Below are 17,894 nucleotides of genomic sequence, written 5' to 3'. Positions count from 1 at the left end.
CAGGGGATGATGCAATGAGGGGAGACATGGTACAATACAACTGGTGTTTGGCGCAGGCCTTGATTGCGCAAGGGTGGGGAGTCCGTCGTCGCGGCGTGTGGCTCTCTACTCGACGTCCATCGCGTCGTCCATGTCAAAGTCGACCGGCGCGGAGAACATCTGGTCGTAGTCGGTAACGTGGACATGGGGATTGGCGGCTCTCATGCGCATCTCTTCCTCGACGCGCATGGCGACGGCGATCTCTTCAGCCTCGCGTTCGGCCTCTTCAGCCGCGCTCGCCTCGAGCTCCCAGAGCTCCTCCTCCGTCTCCTCGGGTATTGTGTACTCGTACTCGTCGTCGTCAAGGTGGCGGAGGAGACGCCGCTCTTCGGCCGCAAAGGCGTCGAGCTCGTCCTCCCAAAAGTCGGGGAGGTTGGGGTCCGAACCGCCCGTCTCGACTTCGTGTGACACGAGCGCGGCGTGCTCCTCCCGCCTGCGCTGGAGGACCATGAGGCGGCGGAAGATCTGGCGTCAGCACTCGCACGTGTGCTCAGTAACCCACCTCCTCGTCTTCCTCCTGTGCTCGCCGCTCCGCCTCGTCGTCGTCCACATACTCGTCGCTCTCGTTACCGCGCCGGCGGGCAATGTCGGCGTCGTGCGCCTTCTTGCGGCGCGCGCGGTCCTGTATCCGGCGCTGGAGCTTTTCCTTCCACATGGCCGTCTCTGTCGGCGTCGTGCCAGGCTCGCCGCCAAAGAGATCAGGCGAGGAGAGGGATCCTGAGCCTGACGTGCGGCGCGGCGCCGTCGGACGCGTGTATCTTGCCGATAATGGGCGCGGGGCCGAGTGCGAGCGCGACGGTGTGGAGGATGATGGCCTAGTCGGCGAGGAGAAGTGCAGGGGCAGGGAAGGGTGAGGCGCAGGTGTTGGGCTCGACATGGGCGGGGATGACGAGCGATGCGGGTTGAGTGGTGATGATGAGCGAGGCATGCTTGCCCGTCTTTGTGAGAGGGAGAGCATTGGGGCAGTCGATGGCCGAAATGTTGTTGCTGATTGAGAGACCAAAGTATATAGCTGGTGGCCGTCGTCGGCGTCATGCAAGCGCGGCCTGGCTGGCATGGCTGGCCTCATGGCCTTCCCTTTGACGCGTACAGAGGACGCAAACATGACGGGATCAAATTTCCTTGGTGGCGAAATGAGCGCGCGTGCAGTGGCCGGCCCTCGACGCGTCGCTGCTGCTGAAATCAAACGGGGAGCGAGCGGCGGGGCGGGCGGCGGGGTCTGATGGAATGGCCAAGTGACTGGACCACCACGGGCCTAGACACACAGTCTTGCATCACGCGCCGACCTTGTCTCGATTCTCAACAACAACCTTCCCTCCCCCTTCCTCACTTCCCACTCGACTCGCACCCTCGATACATTTCAACACCTCTTCCAGTCGCACAGCGACTGACGCGTATCACCCTTCAACATGCCTCCACGCGCGGCAAAGCTCAAAAGGCTCGACTTTAACGAAAAGCTCGTTCAGTCGGGCAAGGGTGCTGGCGCAGACGGCCTCCTCAAGCGACTCAAGGTGGGCAGAGCAATTGCCTCGCCGCCAGCTGACAACCAGACACTGCATATCGCGCTCAAGGGACTCGAGCAGGATGGTACAGACATCAAGAGCCTAGACGCGGTCCGCAAGCAGCTCATCAACCCCGTCATCCTCCACCACAAGGAGTGAGTCACAACAACAACAACAATACGCGTCGCTGACCAGACTAGCCGTGGAGTCAAGGCGTACGCTGCCTGCTGCCTCGCCGACATCCTCCGCCTCTACGCCCCCGACGCAGAGTACAGCGAGGAAGAGCTGCGTGACATCTTCCAGTTCTTCATCGTCCAGATCACCCAGAATCTCAAGTACACGCCCAACACGACGCGTCCTCTCGCCCCAAGCAAGAAATCCAACGCGAATGCGGACAACCAGACCACGCTCACTGGTGGGCGCATCACTGAGATCCCCTACTACAACGAGTATGTGTATCTCCTCGACAGCCTGGCGACGATCAAGAGTATCGTCCTCATCTGCGACCTGCCTGGTGCCGACGACCTGATCACGACCTACTTCGAGTCGTTTGTGGACATTGTGCGGTACGTGATGATCCTGGGGCGCGACTGACTTGTCCAGACCCGACATGAGCAAGAACCTCATTCGCCACTTGAGTAGCATCCTCACCGAGGTGCTCAACGAGACCGAATCTGTCCCATCAGGAGTCATGGAGAGCATCTTCAGCCAGTTTGAAACACACGGCTCAACACCAGACAACCTCTCATTCCAGCTCGTCGTCGACGTCTGCAACAGGAGCGCGCTCAAACTGCAGCGACCAGTGTATGCGGTGAGTGCGGCGCGAGCAGACCTTTGCTGACGTGCTAGCACTTTTCGGAGATCCAGCTCCAGCACGGCCGCGACCCTTCCCCGTCCGACGTTACCGTCCTGCAAGACTCGCACAAGGTCTTGCTAGCCATCTTCCGCAACGCCCCGACCCTCTTGATGAACGTCATCCCGTTACTGGAGGAGAACCTTCGAGCTGCCGACGAGGTCCCTCTTCGTCGCCTATCGACCGAGACCCTCGGCATCATGTTTGCCGAGAGGCCAGTGGTCTCTGGCGGTGTTGTCGACATTGCCAGGGGCTACCCATCCACATGGCGTGCCTGGCTGGGCCGCAAGGTCGACAAGGCGCTCGCTGTACGTCTCGCGTGGGTGGAGGCCGCAGGCGGCATCTTGGTCCATCAGTCCAACGCGCGCGAGGAGCTCGAGAACGACCTCATCGACCGAATCCAGGACTCGGAGGAGAAGGTTCGAGCGGCCATCTGCAAGGTGGTCGGGTCTGTCGACTACGAGACGGCTCTTCGGAATGTCAGCCTCCGCCTGCTGGAGGCTGTCTCGGGCCGCATGAGCGACAAGAAGGCTTCCGTGCACACCGAGGCCATCAACGCCCTTGGACGGCTCTGGCACTTGGCCTCGTCGGAAATGTAGGTGGCGTGAAAACCCATGTGTGGGCGCAGCTGACTTGTCACAGCGAAGCTGGAAGCGAGGAAGCGATCACCCACTTTGGCTGGATCCCTTATGAGATGCTCCTGGTGCTGTTCCGCAAGGATGCCACTCCAGAGCTCAAGTGAGTTGCAGCACGCCGTGCCGCTCTGACAGTCTCAGGTCACACATCGTCTCCGGGTTCAAGACGCACATTGTTCCGCTTCCTGCCAAGCCGGATGACGAGCAGGCCTGGGTCGACCGCTTCCTACTTGTCGCCTCGCACCTCGACACGTCCCTAAGAAGTACTGTTGATGGCGCCGACACCAGAACTGATGGTGGCCTTGACGAGAACGCGTTGAAGAGTCTCGATAACATGACGGGTCTTGTGGGCTATGCTCGGTACGTTTCATGCCTCGTTCTCTTTCTGACCTGCTCAGCGGTGGCTCACCCTACGGCGCCTACATCGACCTCTGCGAAGCGCACAACGTGAGGGCTAAGGACCTCATGATGGCGCCGCACTGACACATCACAGGGCGGCGTGAACGAGTCGAAGGCATCCGACAATGTCAAGGACAAGCTGAACTACGTGATCGACATTATCAGCCGTGAGTACACTTGAGCTAGTGGTCTGCAATGTCTAACGCCTCTGCAGACAAGCTCTTTGGTGAGCCTGAGAAGGCTCGCAAGGATCTGGAGAAGTTCGCGGATGTGAACGAGCCCCGCCTGTACAAGCTGTTCAAGGCGCTCGTGTCGCGCGACTCCGACCTGCGTGCCATTGTCAAGGCGAAGAATGAGCTGCTTCGCCGCATCGAGCAGTCTCACACCAGCATCCTGGAGACGTTTACCACGCTCATTGACGCTGCGGCATGGAACGTGATCAACCTCTCGAGCATTGGGCCACTCCTCAAGCGCCTGGGGAAGGCTGATGGCCCTCGATCAGTCCAGATCAAGACCGTGGCTGCTCGCTACCTTGCTCTGATTGCCAAGGAGTGTGCGCCAATGTACCACACCCACGTCGCCACCCTCTCCGTGTCTCTTGTGGACAAGAAGAACGACAAGGTCGTGGAGATTGCCATGCAGGGCATTGCCGCACTCACCAAGTGGGACAAGTCTGCTGGCCCATCCGACAAGAAGACTCTTGAGAGGGCCCAGAAGCTTGCTGTCTCTGGCACGCCTCGGCAAGCAAAGTTTGCCGCGCGCTTCATTGCGTACTGCAGCGAGGAGCTGGCCGCTACTGAGCTGGTCGACGTAAGTTTCGTGCTGGTGTCCCAAGCTGACAAGACTAGTCCATCTGGGACGGTCTCCAGGAGAATGACGACGAAACCATCTTGCCGCTACTCAAGGCTAGCAGCGAGCTCGCACTCTCCGTGCCAGTCGCCTTTGAGACGAAGACGGCCGAGATCATCTCCTTCATCTTGAACGAGGTCATGCTGCGCCCTTCAACGTCAGAGGAGGACGATGATGGGCAGTGGGTCTCTGAGGACGAACTTGACACTCTTGATCGTGCCAAGCTCCTGGGCATGCGTGTCTGCACTCACCGACTCATTGGCTGGGGGCGTGAGCGCAATGCAGTCGAGCTGATCGGCCCCACCGTCAACCTTTTGTCCCAAGTCCTCCAGAACGAGGGCAGAGTAAGCGATGACTCGAACGAGGGGTGAGTACAGGTTGTCTGATCAGTGGCGCTGACACGGCAACAGTGGACGTACACGGTGCCACATGCGCCTGCGAGCGGCTTTCTGCATCATCAAGCTGGCACATGTTCGAGCGTTTGACAAGGCGATTTCGAACGAGTTCCCCAGCATCGCTGAAATCATGCAAGACGAAAACTTTGGGGTTCGCAACGGCATGCTTCGAAAGCTTGCCGATGTCCTCCGCCCCCAACGACTCTTGCCCAAGTGGAATGTGCTTCCCGTGCTTGTGGCCGCGGACCCAGAGCCGGAGAACGTTGCGCTTGTGAGTAGGACGGAATGTACGCTAGCTGACGATTAGGGACGGAGCATCATGCTGGGGGTCGTTCGCAGCTGCGCTAGCCTTGCCGCCGATGTTCGAATTGACCGTGTGGAGATGCCGCTGGCCCGTCTGTTGAGGTTGCTGGCGGGACATCCGTCTCTGCACCCCGACGAGGGTAACGAGGCTGGGTTGAGAATGACTGGGCAGTTCATCGAAATGTTCCTCGATTGTGTCGCCAGACGAGACAATGTCTCGCTGTTGTTCACGATTGCGAACAAGCTCAAGACTGTCTGTGTGATCGGCGAGGACATTGACGACGACAAGTTGAGACTATTCGCCGATTGTGCCAACCAGCGTGCCACGGCCGACTCTGACGACGAGACGGAATGGGAGCGGGAAGCGGCATTGTCTCCCAGCATTGTGGGTAGTTATTCCGAGATCGCCGCTAATTGTGCAGAACCTGTGGAAGTTGAGCGAGATGACTCAAATCTTGATTCGCGGACGGGCGCACCATCACCAATGGCCTCTCCCACTCTTCCCCGGCAAGATTAGACTGCCAAGTGACATCTTCAACAACCTGCCGTCTCCACAAATTGCCCAACAAGTGTCCCGTGGCTCGTATCTGAGCGACGCTGTTGTCACTTGGGCCAGGAATGCCAGCCGCAAGTCGTCTACTGCGTCCAGTTCAAGTGTGAGTTTCTCAGTCGTCCTGGTTACAGTTTGATCACGTGTGCTAATAGATCTCAGAGACGAGCAGCTGGCGCTAGCGAGGGCCGTAAACGATCCAGGAACGGCACGAATGGCACCAAGGCGCCTCGCAAGAAGCGAAGGTCATCGACCAAGAGAAATGTCGATGATGACGATGACGACGAGGAGAGTGAATTGAGCGACAGCGAGGACGAGGACGGAATTAGCCGTGCTACGTCCGAGGAAGAGGAGGAGGAGGAGGAGGCGGTCGACGCGGACGGGGATGCCGTCATGGGGCGCGGCGGACGGCGTAGTGCCAAGGTGAGTTGCTAGCAGCCTGCAAGGTGCAAAGCAAGGAGAAATTCAGGAATGAGGTGAGATTGGAATGATGCTAAAACCCTGCGCAGACCAAGGCTAAACGTGCGGTCGCGCGCAAGGGCAAGGGAAGGAGTGCCGCTACTGCCAAGGCGGCGGTGGCAAAGACAGACACCGAGTCTGAACTTAGCGACATTGGAGACGAGTAGTCGGAGGGCAGCTAGGCCAAGGAGCAGAGGAGCGAGCTGCCGGAGCTATCTGCCAGAGGGGTGAGGTGCACGTGGGGCTGAATTAGAGCATTGTGTGCTTCTGCTGTCTTAGCTGTTAATGATGAATGCCCAGTTGATGTTTGTGCCTGTTTGCCGGCTGATAGCCGCGGGCTGGTGTGGCGTGGTGGTGTATCAGCACATTCCACGGCATGTGCCAAGTGTGCAGCTCAAGGTGCAGAGCGGGCAGTGTTTCCGCCAGGAGTCTGTTTAAATGACGACTGCGGGGTGAGATGAGGGGGGAGGCGGAGTGGGCAAGAGGGGTCGGAGAAGGGTGTGTATGGCGCGGGGGCCCGCAGCAGCCCGAATGATGCTGTAAGGCTGTGCGCGCGGGTATTTTCTTTCATGGGTGATGGATTGATTTTTTGATTTTGGCTGTGGTGGAAATGGCCGGCTTGCAAGGAAGGCGAGTTGAGTTGGCGCTTGTTGTGCCTCGTGACTCAGGGACTAGAATCAAGACTCGGGTCGTCGTCGTCGTCGTTGCGTCTCGCCGTCTTGCCACATCTTCCCCTCGCTCGCTGCAACTGCTGCTGCCTTGCTGCTCCTCCTGCATGTGATCTGTCGTGGGCCACCTTGCACGCGCGACGAAACATCAGCCCCCTGTTGGTACCTTGACGATGCATATGTCTCCCGGGGTCGCACAGCTTGAGCCCATGCCCAGACGTCACTGGATCGGTGCGTGCCAGCCAGCCAGCCCGTCCCATGAGACATGTTTGTGCTGGCCAGCATAGTTGGTCGTGGATCGCTGGCTCCCTCGCTCGCCCGTAGGTAGCTCCACACTATTGTGCACGACTTGTGGGAATCAGTCTTGTCGTCGTCTCTCTCTCTTGACCATCTTGTTCTTTACGACGATTGACGACAAACGACACGAACTGACACATAGCTTTTCCCCGCCTCCACACGATCGTTACTTTTGAAAGGTGTCGCCGCCGCCGCCGCAGTTTTGGTCCCTGACTCTGTCCTAAACACCTCTGCTAGCACGAATCGCATTCCACTGGGCCACACTGGCTCGCGCTGCAGTGCACCCTGCCGGTCCCGCCCACTCAATTGCATCAAGGTCGCAACACACACACACACACACACACACCCAAACCACCACCACCTTGCATCGTCTCCACTTTGCCCCACACTCGGGCCCACGACGAGGTCGACACACGCCGAGCAATCTGCCGCCACCCAGTTCCGGCGTGTCCTCACACCCGTGCGAGGCTGGGAGAAATTTCCCGCCAAGGTGGCTCGCTGCTTGCTCGTCGACAAACACCGCCGAACGTCCACTCTAACGTCGTCCTCGGCGTTCGGCTCGCCCTCGTCGCTCGCTCGTCACTTGACATCACCGCTCGCTACTCGTCCCCCCGCCCCGCACATCGCCCCCCTCTCGCTCGCTCGCTCGGCGCACGACGATTGTGTATCCGCCAACAACGTTTGCACCGTCCTCCCTCACAACCTCCTCCCCCTCCCCCCACGAAATCTTTTGTCCGTCCCGCCTGTCACTGTACCGCTACTGGCGTCACACTGCTAGCCTCGTCTCGCTGCACCTTGTACGCACGCGCTCCACACGCTGCATACCGCCAGAAAGGACGCCAGTGACGACTGACGGCGAGACTGCATCGATACCGCGGCGGTCGCATCAGCCTTCCTCGTCCCATTCCATCCCCGCCACCGACTAGATTCCCCACCAGCTAGGTACTTACCGGGACTGTACATTGCAGGTGAGTGTGTTTGACGGAGGGATGGGCAACCTCCCTGTCCTCTACACTTGCTCCTCGTCCCACTTGCCACTGCTTGTGCTACTCTCTTCCCCGCCCTCGCCATCACACACACGTCCGTCCGCCGACGCGGACTGCCCAATCCGTCTGCTCCGTCTTAGCGCCAGGGCGTCAGCGGCGTCAGGGCGAACACGGTCTGCCCGCACCGGTGCAAACCGATGAGCAGAGCGAGCACAAAGCAGGAGCACACTGTTGACAAGCCAAACCATACCAACTCGTGTTGACAAATTCAGCTATCGCACTCGCCCACGCGCGCCCACCCTCCCCCCCCGCCATCTCGCACCCTATCCCAGTGGCAGGTCCACTCTCGTCGCGCCGCATTCGGCCATCAAAATCACTCAGATCCAAGTTCTAAACTTGCATCGAACGCAATCTCGTAAAGCTGAGCGTCGCCCAACTCGACTCCTCTAGCAAAACCGCGCAGCGTACCATACGGCAAACGTACGTCTGGCCTGGCTCCCGTCCCGGCTCCCCCACAACGTCTGCGTCATCGCAGTGCATCACAACGTCTGCCCCGCACGACGCTGATTCCAGGTGCGTACATTGCTCCTTCGGCCCAATTAGTGTTGCCACTTGTGCACTGTCCCCCCTTTGCTTGGTTGCCGTATACGGCGCTCAGACCTGTTCGGCGTCGAGGGAGTGCAGCGTCCGTGTGCACTTCCCTTTCGTCGCGTTCACTCCCAACTTTGTCCCGACCGCGCCGACCGCGACACTGACGCTCGGACCGCAACCCAGACAGACAGACACGCGCTGCACGCAAAACTCTTCACCCCCCCTTGTCGTTTTGCTCATCTGCCCATTCTGTGAAGCAATCAGCAGCGACTTCCCACCCTCAGTGGCGGCTCTCACCATCCCGGCCTCTTAGCTCGCAAAGCAAACGCCGGTAGCAACCATGATGGTTGTCACTCCGCCCGTCCTGCCGCCATCACGAGAACCAGACTCGTTCCCATTGCCTTCTGGCTCGTCATCAGCTCTGGCCACTCCACGGCAGCAGGAGCGTGCAGCTGGCTTCCCCACCTTCCAGGCTCCACCACCACCACAACCCTTCCCAGTTCAGGCCGCAAGCTCGTCAACAGCCCCCTCGCTCGCTCAACCTCGTCCGCAGAGGCTGACGCCACCCGACGTGGTCGTCAAAGCTTCCATGCCGCCAACGCCCGATCCATCTCCACCAACAGGCAAAGTTCTCTTCCCCGTTCAGATGGTCCCCATCGCGCCCCCGGCAGACGACGCGCCGCGCTACGTTTATGAGAACCTCGATCTCGGTACCTCGCCTGCATCGAGCTCTTCATCACCTAGCACAAACGAAAGCACAGGAGGGAGAGGAGGACCATCGGTCATCGATACAAACGTCCCGATTGTGGATAACCAGCGCTCCCCGTCTCCGCCAAAGGGTGGCCCAGGCCTCCCCCGTTCCGAGACGCAGCCGAATCTGAGCCGAGCTTCGACGACGACAACGCGCACACGACAGCAGAGTCGTGTGGACCGAGATCGCGAGCAAGACAGACCACGAACGCAGCGTCGCTCCACCATGGCCACTAGCGGGACTGCCGGTCCGGCTTCCGTCCGAATGCAAGAGAGCAGGAGTGCCGATTCGCGCACACGCTTGCGATCGACTGGTGGAGCAAAGCTCATACGCTACCCCACCATCGCGAACGAGCACCCATCAGCGACGGCCCGTCGCGACCTGCGCAGACTAGGTGTCGAGTCGTCAACCCCACCGCGCATCTTCCCCGGAGCATCATCCGAGGTGGATAACGACCTCGACTACGGAGGCCCTGATGGGCTGGAAGCAAAGGTCGTTCTTCTAGGATCACAGGGCGTTGGCAAGACGTCGCTCATCCTCCGTCTTACAACAGGGTCCTTCTCCGCCATCCCGGCCCCTGCATCACTCGACGGCTCGCTCTACAAGCGAAAGCTCGTGCACAATGGTGTCCCTGTCAAGCTGCAGATCTGGGACACTGCTGGGCAGGAACGATTCCGATCCATGGCGCCAATATACTATCGCGGAGCTCATGTCTGTATCCTCGTCTACGACATCACCGACCGCAAGAGCTTTCAAGACGTCCGATCGTGGCTCGAGGAGCTAGGAGGCAAGGCGTCCAAGGACATGCTCATCTACGTTGTTGGTGCCAAGATTGACCTCGAGCGTCAAAGGGCAGTAACGTGAGTCTGAGCGCAAGGTGTCGCTGTTTCAGAGCTAACTCTATTCCTTAGCTTTGGAGAGGCTCGAAGGACGATTCGGACATGGCTGAAACCGCCACCACCAGAGCCTGAAGGGCTGCCAGAGGTGCTCTCGCCAACGGGCCGCAGTCTGTTCCGAAGCACTTCAACGCGGGCCAGAACCGATTCGTCCATCGGCGCGTCGCCTCCTCGCACGAGACCTCATTCTATGCACGGCCTCGCGTCGCTCATGGCCAGTGTGTCCGATTTCGCCGATTTCGACCACTCGCCTGCGTCATCTCAGGCCTCGACGGCCGCACCGACCCTGGTGGCTCCGACACCAGTGCCAACAGTCCACTTCCCTGCGAGTCTCACCACGTCGTCGGGGTCGGCCTCGCAGTCGACGTCCCCTATTGACCGGATCCAACCCCTGCCTAGACGCCAGCAGCGCGTGTCTTTTCATGCCCTGCAGTCGCCAGAGATGGCGCTGCCGACATTTGCAACCACCACCGAGACGGCGGTCGCCTCGACCGTCAATGCGGGCGCCACCGCCACCTCGCGCCACAACTCGTCCCACCGGTTCTCCATCTCGGGTGTCCTAGGACTAGGACGGACTACGAGCGTGAGCGAGGCAGTCACAAACCTTGCTTCGTTGGCCGAAGCCAATCCAGTGTCGGTCGCTCGCTCGCCCACGCTCCGTTCCCCGATGCGTGCACGGACCGAGAGCTCACCCATGCTCGGTAATGATCTGCCGCGCAAGCGCAGCGACGACTGGACCACGAACCGAGCGTGGGGCCGGGGCGAGGGACCCAGGGCAGCGGACGCACTTGAAGAATTTGGTGCCAATGTGCGTGGTGGCTCGGCCGACCGCCTAACTGCTGGTACCTCGGCGTTCTCGCAGTCGTCCAACTTTCTCCGCCCTGGCCGTGCTCGCGGTGGCAGCCTCGGTCGCGACTCTCGTCTCTACGGTAGCGATGACGAGGATGACGCGTCGACGCCGAACGAGGTCCAGTGGGGCGTGGAAATCGAGGGCATCCGCCTCGGCGAGGTCTCGTCCCTCACTGGGGAGGGCGTCGAGATCATGTGCCGCTCCATCTCCAGTGCCTTGGTTGAGCGCAAGGACAAGATTGAGCGCGAGAGGTCGCTCAGAAGAAAGAACAGCGTTATGCTTACCGACCCGTCCAAGAACCAAGCCGCAAACAAGGCCAAGGGCCGGTTTGGCTGCTGCGCCTAAGACCGCCCCCGGGGCAATCCCCATGGACCGACTCGGCGTCCACAACCGTCTCCATCCCCCAGAACACACGCCGCCCACTTCACGTTTGGGACGCACGTTAACGAAACCCCCTGCCGACGACCAGTGTACAACAATCATCCAAGCACGCCGGCGGCAACGACCATTGACTATTCTGCACGACATAATCCAACCCGACGATTCCTTTGCGTCGTCGTAATCGCCCCATCGCACGCATTTTTGTCGAAGGCAGCCCGCAATCATTTCCTATTATTCACACGCACACCGATACCCTTCACTACTAAGCGCCTGTTCAGCCAATTCCCCACACGCGCTCATACACATTGTCATCTAATCTCCATCGCTATCGTCACTTTTACCACCCATTCTTCTGCTTGTGTGTCCAAAACATGTCCTTCCACATCGTACCTCTACCTCTCTCTCTCTCTCTGCAATCTCCGCTTCTCGTGCACTGTAGTTCCAACGTCTCTCGTGCGCCCTGCCGGACGGGGCGGGCTGTGTTTACGCCGATCACATGCATCTTGCTCACAGGAATGGAATGATGGGGCGCGCTACTGACTAACTAGGCACAGGGGGCCCTTGCTGGTTTAACCATGTTTTAATGTATTGAGGGTCGGTGGGACGCGACGCGTCGACGCGTCACGTCGCGAACGCACCGACTGTGACACGGCTCCCTAATGGCCGCCGTTGTTTGCCTCGGCCGTGAGACGGGCCTGGAAGATGAGCGTCTCTGGGGCGTCGCCCTTGGGCATGACGAGCTCGATGAGACGGATACGGTCGGGGATGTTGAACTTCTCGTCGAGGAGGAGACGGTGGAGCTCGTCCTGGGTGCGGACGACGTGCGACTCGAACGGCGTGGCGGGGTTCTTGCCGGCGAGGAAGGGGAGAAGGAGCTGGTGGTCGTACAGCTGGATGTTGTTGTACTCGGCCGTGCGGCCGTGGACTGGTGGGTGGGTGAGCGAAGCGAACCTGCCCGGTGAGGGGGACACAACTCACTCTGGCGCTCAATCTCGTACCCGTCGTTGTTGAGCACGAAGAGGTAAGGGTGGAGCCCGCGGCGAACCATGGTGCCAATCTCCTGCACCGTCTATGTCTGTCAGCTTGGTCAGGGGGCACAACGTACCAGCTGCAGCGAGCCGTCGCCGACAAAGAGGATGGTGCGGCGCTTGTCCTCCTCCTCCTCGGCGGCGAGGGCGGCACCGAGCGTCGCGCCAACACTCCAGCCAATCGAGCCCCAGAGCACCTGAGCGCTGTAGGTCGCGTGGGATGGCAGAGGGACAGGGAGGAGACCGAACGAGGAAGTGCCGGTCTCGGTGATGATGATGTCTGCGGAGTCAGCAGCTGGGATGACATGTCACTCACCGTTGTCGTGGAACCACGATCCAACACGGGGCCAGAGCCACTTGTGCACAATGTCCTTGCCCTCTGGGCGGTCGACAAGCGTAGCCACGCGGCCCTGCTTCATCTTCTCCTCGAGGCTCTCGCCGACGGTGGGCGAGCGGGCGCTCTTGACGGCCTCGAGCGCGCCAACAAGCTGCGGGAGGACATGGCGGATGTCGGTGGTTGGGAACTGCGCGTAGCCCACCTGCGTGGTGTAGCTGTGGAGCTTGACGGCGTGCGCGTCGTCAATGTGCACGCTGAACGAGCCCGAGTTGAAGTCGGACTTGAGCGAGCCGACGTAAAGCACAAAGTCGGACGCCTCGACCTCCTCACGGACCGGCGCGAGCGAGTTGCGGCCGGCGTAGCATCCACCATAGAGCGGGTGGTGCTCGTCGAGGATCGCCTTGCCCATGGGTGCTGGGTTGGGGTTAGTGTGCTGATCATTGTGGCACTGCCTCGGCGATACTCACTGGTGAAGAAGCGAATGCCACACGCCTCGACGAGATGTCTAATGATTGGGCCCATGCCGAAGCGCGCGGCACACGCGTCGACGAGCACGATGGGGCGCTTGGCATTCTCGTAGAGTTTGGCGATGAGCTTGACGACGTGCTCAGTCACGACGTCCGGCTTGGGCTCAAAGTAGCCAAACTCCTTGTAGAGCCTGTTGATGGGGGAGGGCGTGCCGGGGGGCGTGAGCTGGCGGAGGGCGTCAAGCGAGGGCGCGGCGTGAGGCTCGGGCTGGGGAAACGGGCGTCAGGATGATGATGGCCAGTTTGCGGCCTTGGCACCACTCACTAGGGGCACCTGGAGGCCGCGCGAAGACACAATGGCGCGCACAGCGTCCATCGGCAGCTCGACATACGCGGGGCGGCACTGGGTCAGGCACTGGCGCAGCGTCTCGTCGAACACGTCGACAAACGCGTTGGGCGTGTCGGGCGACACCTGGTTGAGCAGGGCCATCGAGCACGAGAGCTGCTTGGACATGTCGCTGAACGCCGTGAACGACGACGGCGTGTTGAGCGTGTGGTGGAGGAGGGCGTGGGAGCGCTGCCGTCAGCCCGGCGCCGGCAGCCGCCCAAACCCACCTGCATGCGCGTGCTCGGCGCACCGACGATATGGAGGACCGGGAGGCGCTCGGACAGCGAGCCGGCGACACCGCTGCAAAGAGGTCAGTCAGGATTGTCTGTGCGCGGGCTGTGCTGCGCTGATGACATCATCGTCATCATCGGCCATCACACCCACTTGAGCGCCGAGAGCTCGCCGACGCCGAATGTCGTCACGAGTACCGCAAGGCCGCCCTTGATGCGCGCATAGCCGTCTGCAGCATAGGCCTGTTGCGTCAGTGCTGGCTGCGGAGGATCTGGGGTCATGACGCAGGACCGAGGGACGGAGGGCCGGCCGATGCCGGCGGCATCCGAACACGTGAACCTGGCCCCTTGTCTCACATCACCCCGCAGCAAGTACCCACCGCGTTGAGCTCGTTGGCATTGCCGACCCAGTTGAGCACGCTGTCGTTCTCAATGTAGTCGAGGAACTCGAGGTTGTAGTCGCCTGGCACGCCAAAGATCTGAACGTCAGCGATGCAGTGCGGGTGCTGCTGGTGTGGCGCCGAGCCCTCCAGGAGGCCATAGCCCCGCCACCACCACCACCTACCTGCTTGACGCCGGTCTGCTTGAGCCGCTCGACAATGTACTTTGCAAACTCCATCGTGGTGTCGGGCATGGTGAAGAAGCAAGAGAGAGCTAGTAGTGTTGTGGTGAGAAAAGAGGCCACGCCTTGACAACGAGATACGCAGGCGGCGATTTATAGCTCGTCTTGTCTGGGGCACGCAGTCGCAGCTTGTTTGCTTGGGTTCCCAGTGCCGCAGCGTGCGTGCGACGGACAAATCAGCGCGAGTTGTGCATCGTCTGCCGTGCTCAGAGGCGCAGTCCCACGCCACCAGGAGGCGCTGGGCGTGCTGCTGCTGCAGCTGCCTCGTTGTGCATGGCGACGGGCACTGACGGGGCGGAGGTCAGATGGATCCGAGTTTGCACGACCAAAGACACAGAGCCGCCGTAATCTTCCTTCCTTCGTCACTGGTACCTGATGGCTGATGATGGCGCCTCGGCGGATCCCTGCGCCGCCGCCGCTGCTGCCCGCTCGACTTTTGTCCGCCCGCCTCACTCCCCCGCCCACGTCTGACGCCTGACGCGCAAGGCGCGGCATGCATGAGCTCACGCACATCCCCCGCAGGGTTGGGGCGGCACGACGGCAGAGAACGGCGACGTCGGCGTATCACTCTAGCCATGGCCACGCTCGCCCGAAATCCAAGTCATTCGCCACGTGGGCCTCATTCGGTGGCCTTTCCCCAGCTCGCCGCACTGACGCACTGCACAAGTCCACTCCGCACTCCATCGCGCCGAGGTCTATCGGCACAAGCAGCACAACCACTCCGCCCACACACCGAGACAGACAGCGTCGACAGCAAGCCGGACCACGCCACGACACGCCTGATCGCCGTTCCCACTCGCACGCATCCGCCCCCTCCCCACGCCCAGCCTTCGCAGTGACGGCCATTCGCCTCCGCCCACGATCACCCATGGCGCCCTTGCTGCCTACGGCGAGCCCCGGCCCAGCGCTGAGCTTTGAGGACGCGTCGCCCCGGCGCGGCGGGCTGCCGCTCGTGCTGCGCCGGCTAACAAAGTTCAAGAGCATGGTGGGTGTTGGTGTACGAAGGGGGCTAGCTGACAGGCTAGGACTTTGAGCTCGCGTTCTGGCAGCTCACGTACCTCGTCGTCGCGCCGCGCAGGGTATACAAGCAGACATATCACCAGTGGGTTTGGGACGCTGGCAGCTCTCTGATGGACGCAGCAAGCAGACCAAGAATGTCTGGGCACGCGACGACCCCGCCATGCTCATCCTCATCGCGGCGTGTCTCGTCGTCACGGGCGGCGCGTGGGCGCTCCTGTACAAGACGAGCACGGCAGGCGCGATCGCGCTGGTCCTGCGCATGGTCTTCCGTGCGTGTTGTTGTGGGGCGTTGGCCGAGCTGACGAGCACAGGCGACTTTATCCTCGGATCCCTCCTCGTGGCCGTCGTGTTCTGGCTCATCGCCAACCGCCTCCTCCTCGCCCCGGGCGGATCGTACGGCGTCACAGAGAACCGCGTAGAGTTCACGTACGCGTTCGACGTGGCTGTCAACTCGTTCTTCCCGGCATTCTTGACGACGTACGTCGCGCTCCTTCCCCTTGCGCCGCTCGTCGTTCGGGATAACTGGATCTGCCTGCTCCTGGGAAAGTGAGTGTGCAAGCCCGACATCAGCTGACAACCCCAGCACCCTCTTCCTCATCGCAGGCCTCCAGTACATCTACACCAGCTACCTCGGCTACCAGGCCCTTCCGTTCGTCGCTCGCAGCGAGATCATCCTCGCAGCCCTTCTGCCCCTCTTTGGCGGCTACCTCCTCAGTCTCATCGGCTTCAACATTGCACGCACCGCACTCGAGCTCTACTTTGGCCAGCCATGGAAGAGCGACGGCTCGACCCCCATCCACATCTAGGCAACCTGCACCCGCACTCACACACTAGACCATGTCATACCAATGCATGGAACAAATGCTCAATGTACTACTACACACTTCATCACCCATCTAGCTGAAGAGCTTGTTGACACTCGTGTTGCCCTCGGCGTTGCGCTTGAGGACCTTGGCAACAGCCATCTCGAAGTCCTCCTGGCCGACATACTGTCGCCTTTCTCGGAGCGCGTACATGCCGGCCTCGGTGCAGATACCGCGCACCTCGGCACCAGAGCAGTTGCCCATCTTCTCGGCGAGCGAACGGAAGTTGATACCACGCTGCAGCGACATCTTGCGCGAGTGGATCTTGAGAATCGTGATACGAGCCTCGGGGTTGGGTGGAGGGAACTCGATCTTACGGTCGATACGTCCAGGTCGCAACAGGGCAGAGTCGAGAATGTCGATACGGTTGGTAGCCATGATGACCTGGGGAGTTAGTATATGCTGCAAGGCGTTTCGACAGCACGTACCTTGATGTTCTTGGATGGCTCGAAACCGTCGAGCTGGTTGAGAAGCTCCATCATGGTACGCTGCACCTCCGAGTCTCCGCCACCGCCACCCTCACCGCCACGCGACGAACCGATAGAGTCGATCTCGTCCATGAAGATGATGGACGGAGCGTGCTCACGCGCCATGACGAAGAGCTCACGCACCATACGCGAACCCTCACCAATGTACTTCTGCACGAGCTCGGAACCCGAGACACGGATGAAGCGACAGTCGGTGTGGTGTGCGACGGCACGCGCGAGCAGCGTCTTGCCGGTACCGGGGGGACCGTAGAGCAGCACACCCTTGGGCTGGGCGATACCGAGAGACTCGAACAGTTCCGGGTGCTTGACGGGCAGCTCGATGACCTCCTTAATCTCCTTGATCTGCTTGTCAAGACCACCGACCATCTCGTACGTCGAGTCGGGGACCTTCTCGACCATCATGAGCGAGACGAGCGGGTCGACCTTGTTGGGAAGGATCGAGTGGAGCAGGTACGAGTCGGCGCGGAGAGCTACTCGGAGGTTGGGGGTAAGGGACGAGATGGGAATGTCGGGAGAAAAGTCGACAACGTATTTGCCCTCGGGCTGGACCTTGACGAGCACCTTCTTCTTGCCCATGACCTTGATGACCTCGCCGACGTAGCTTCCAGGCTCCTGGAGCACCTGGAGCTCCTCGCGCAGGAGACGGACTAAATGTCAGCACTAGTCCGGCGGTGCCAACGCACCTCGTGTGTTGAGCGCATTGCGCTGCGCCTCGAGTCGCCGCAGGTTCTGAGTCTTCTTGGTGATCTCGTGCTCGGCGGCCTCGATCTTGTTACGGTAGTAGGTCTGTGGAGGTTAGTTGCTGCGTCATGGAAGGTTGTGGTGTGTCGACTAACCTTCAATCCGCCGCCAGCGAGCTGGACTGGAGCCTTTGTAGCCACTGACATTGTGGCGAGTGTCGTTGTGGTTGTGGTAGGAGTGAAAGAGAGTTGTTGCTCACGCTCTGGCAGTTGAGAGTGATGATGAAGCCGAGTCTCGTTGGTCGAGGCTGTTCGATGACCGACGACCACGATGGGTTGCACACACTGACGACGACGCGCAGGTGAG

At 60.7% G+C, this 17,894-nt stretch overlaps 6 protein-coding genes across 6 annotated transcripts; 3 read left to right on the top strand and 3 right to left on the bottom strand.

The window, feature by feature from the left end:
- Window positions 1-3: 3 nt before the first annotated feature.
- On the bottom strand, window positions 4-997 carry LOC62_03G004060 (uncharacterized protein; the record flags this gene model as incomplete). Its single annotated transcript, XM_062770581.1, has 2 exons — window positions 4-504; window positions 542-997. 2 exons carry the CDS (start codon window positions 995-997, stop codon window positions 106-108), a joined length of 855 nt encoding a protein of 284 aa, XP_062626565.1. The 3' UTR covers window positions 4-105.
- A 368-nt stretch (window positions 998-1,365) lies between these two features.
- Window positions 1,366-6,448, top strand: pds5 (Sister chromatid cohesion protein pds5). Its single transcript, XM_062770580.1, has 16 exons — window positions 1,366-1,550; window positions 1,590-1,696; window positions 1,742-2,107; window positions 2,145-2,352; window positions 2,391-2,989; window positions 3,037-3,132; window positions 3,171-3,389; window positions 3,428-3,476; window positions 3,523-3,595; window positions 3,643-4,238; window positions 4,277-4,644; window positions 4,688-4,943; window positions 4,980-5,360; window positions 5,398-5,631; window positions 5,688-5,948; window positions 6,035-6,448. Exons 1-16 carry the CDS (start codon window positions 1,449-1,451, stop codon window positions 6,149-6,151), a joined length of 4,032 nt encoding a protein of 1,343 aa, XP_062626564.1. The 5' UTR covers window positions 1,366-1,448; the 3' UTR covers window positions 6,152-6,448.
- Window positions 6,449-8,199: 1,751 nt separating this feature from the next.
- On the bottom strand, window positions 8,200-14,535 carry pdcA (Pyruvate decarboxylase). Its single transcript, XM_062770578.1, has 12 exons — window positions 14,420-14,535; window positions 14,235-14,333; window positions 14,009-14,097; window positions 13,852-13,924; window positions 13,562-13,813; window positions 13,237-13,504; window positions 12,749-13,183; window positions 12,510-12,712; window positions 12,383-12,473; window positions 10,189-12,329; window positions 8,706-10,137; window positions 8,200-8,504 (listed from the first exon to the last, which is right to left on the bottom strand). The coding sequence occupies exons 1-10, from the start codon at window positions 14,486-14,488 to the stop codon at window positions 12,061-12,063; spliced, it is 1,848 nt and encodes a 615-aa protein (XP_062626562.1). The 5' UTR covers window positions 14,489-14,535; the 3' UTR covers window positions 8,200-8,504; window positions 8,706-10,137; window positions 10,189-12,060.
- RYL2 (Ras-like GTP-binding protein RYL2) lies at window positions 9,503-11,368 on the top strand (the record flags this gene model as incomplete). Its single annotated transcript, XM_062770579.1, has 2 exons — window positions 9,503-10,137; window positions 10,189-11,368. The coding sequence occupies 2 exons, from the start codon at window positions 9,503-9,505 to the stop codon at window positions 11,366-11,368; spliced, it is 1,815 nt and encodes a 604-aa protein (XP_062626563.1).
- Window positions 14,536-15,156: 621 nt separating the features above from the next.
- Window positions 15,157-17,085, top strand: mug16 (Protein GMH1). The gene is made up of 5 exons (XM_062770577.1): window positions 15,157-15,461; window positions 15,502-15,578; window positions 15,617-15,765; window positions 15,808-16,042; window positions 16,080-17,085. Exons 1-5 carry the CDS (start codon window positions 15,345-15,347, stop codon window positions 16,300-16,302), a joined length of 801 nt encoding a protein of 266 aa, XP_062626561.1. The 5' UTR covers window positions 15,157-15,344; the 3' UTR covers window positions 16,303-17,085.
- Rpt6 (26S proteasome regulatory subunit 8) lies at window positions 16,393-17,833 on the bottom strand (the record flags this gene model as incomplete). The annotated part of the gene is made up of 4 exons (XM_062770576.1): window positions 17,684-17,833; window positions 17,531-17,633; window positions 16,788-17,494; window positions 16,393-16,743 (listed from the first exon to the last, which is right to left on the bottom strand). Exons 1-4 carry the CDS (start codon window positions 17,732-17,734, stop codon window positions 16,393-16,395), a joined length of 1,212 nt encoding a protein of 403 aa, XP_062626560.1. The 5' UTR covers window positions 17,735-17,833.
- Window positions 17,834-17,894: the final 61 nt, after the last annotated feature.

This window comes from Vanrija pseudolonga, chromosome 3 (genome assembly GCF_020906515.1).
Source record: "Vanrija pseudolonga chromosome 3, complete sequence".
NCBI lineage: Eukaryota > Fungi > Basidiomycota > Tremellomycetes > Trichosporonales > Trichosporonaceae > Vanrija > Vanrija pseudolonga.
This window is presented reverse-complemented; position numbering and strand designations above follow the sequence as displayed.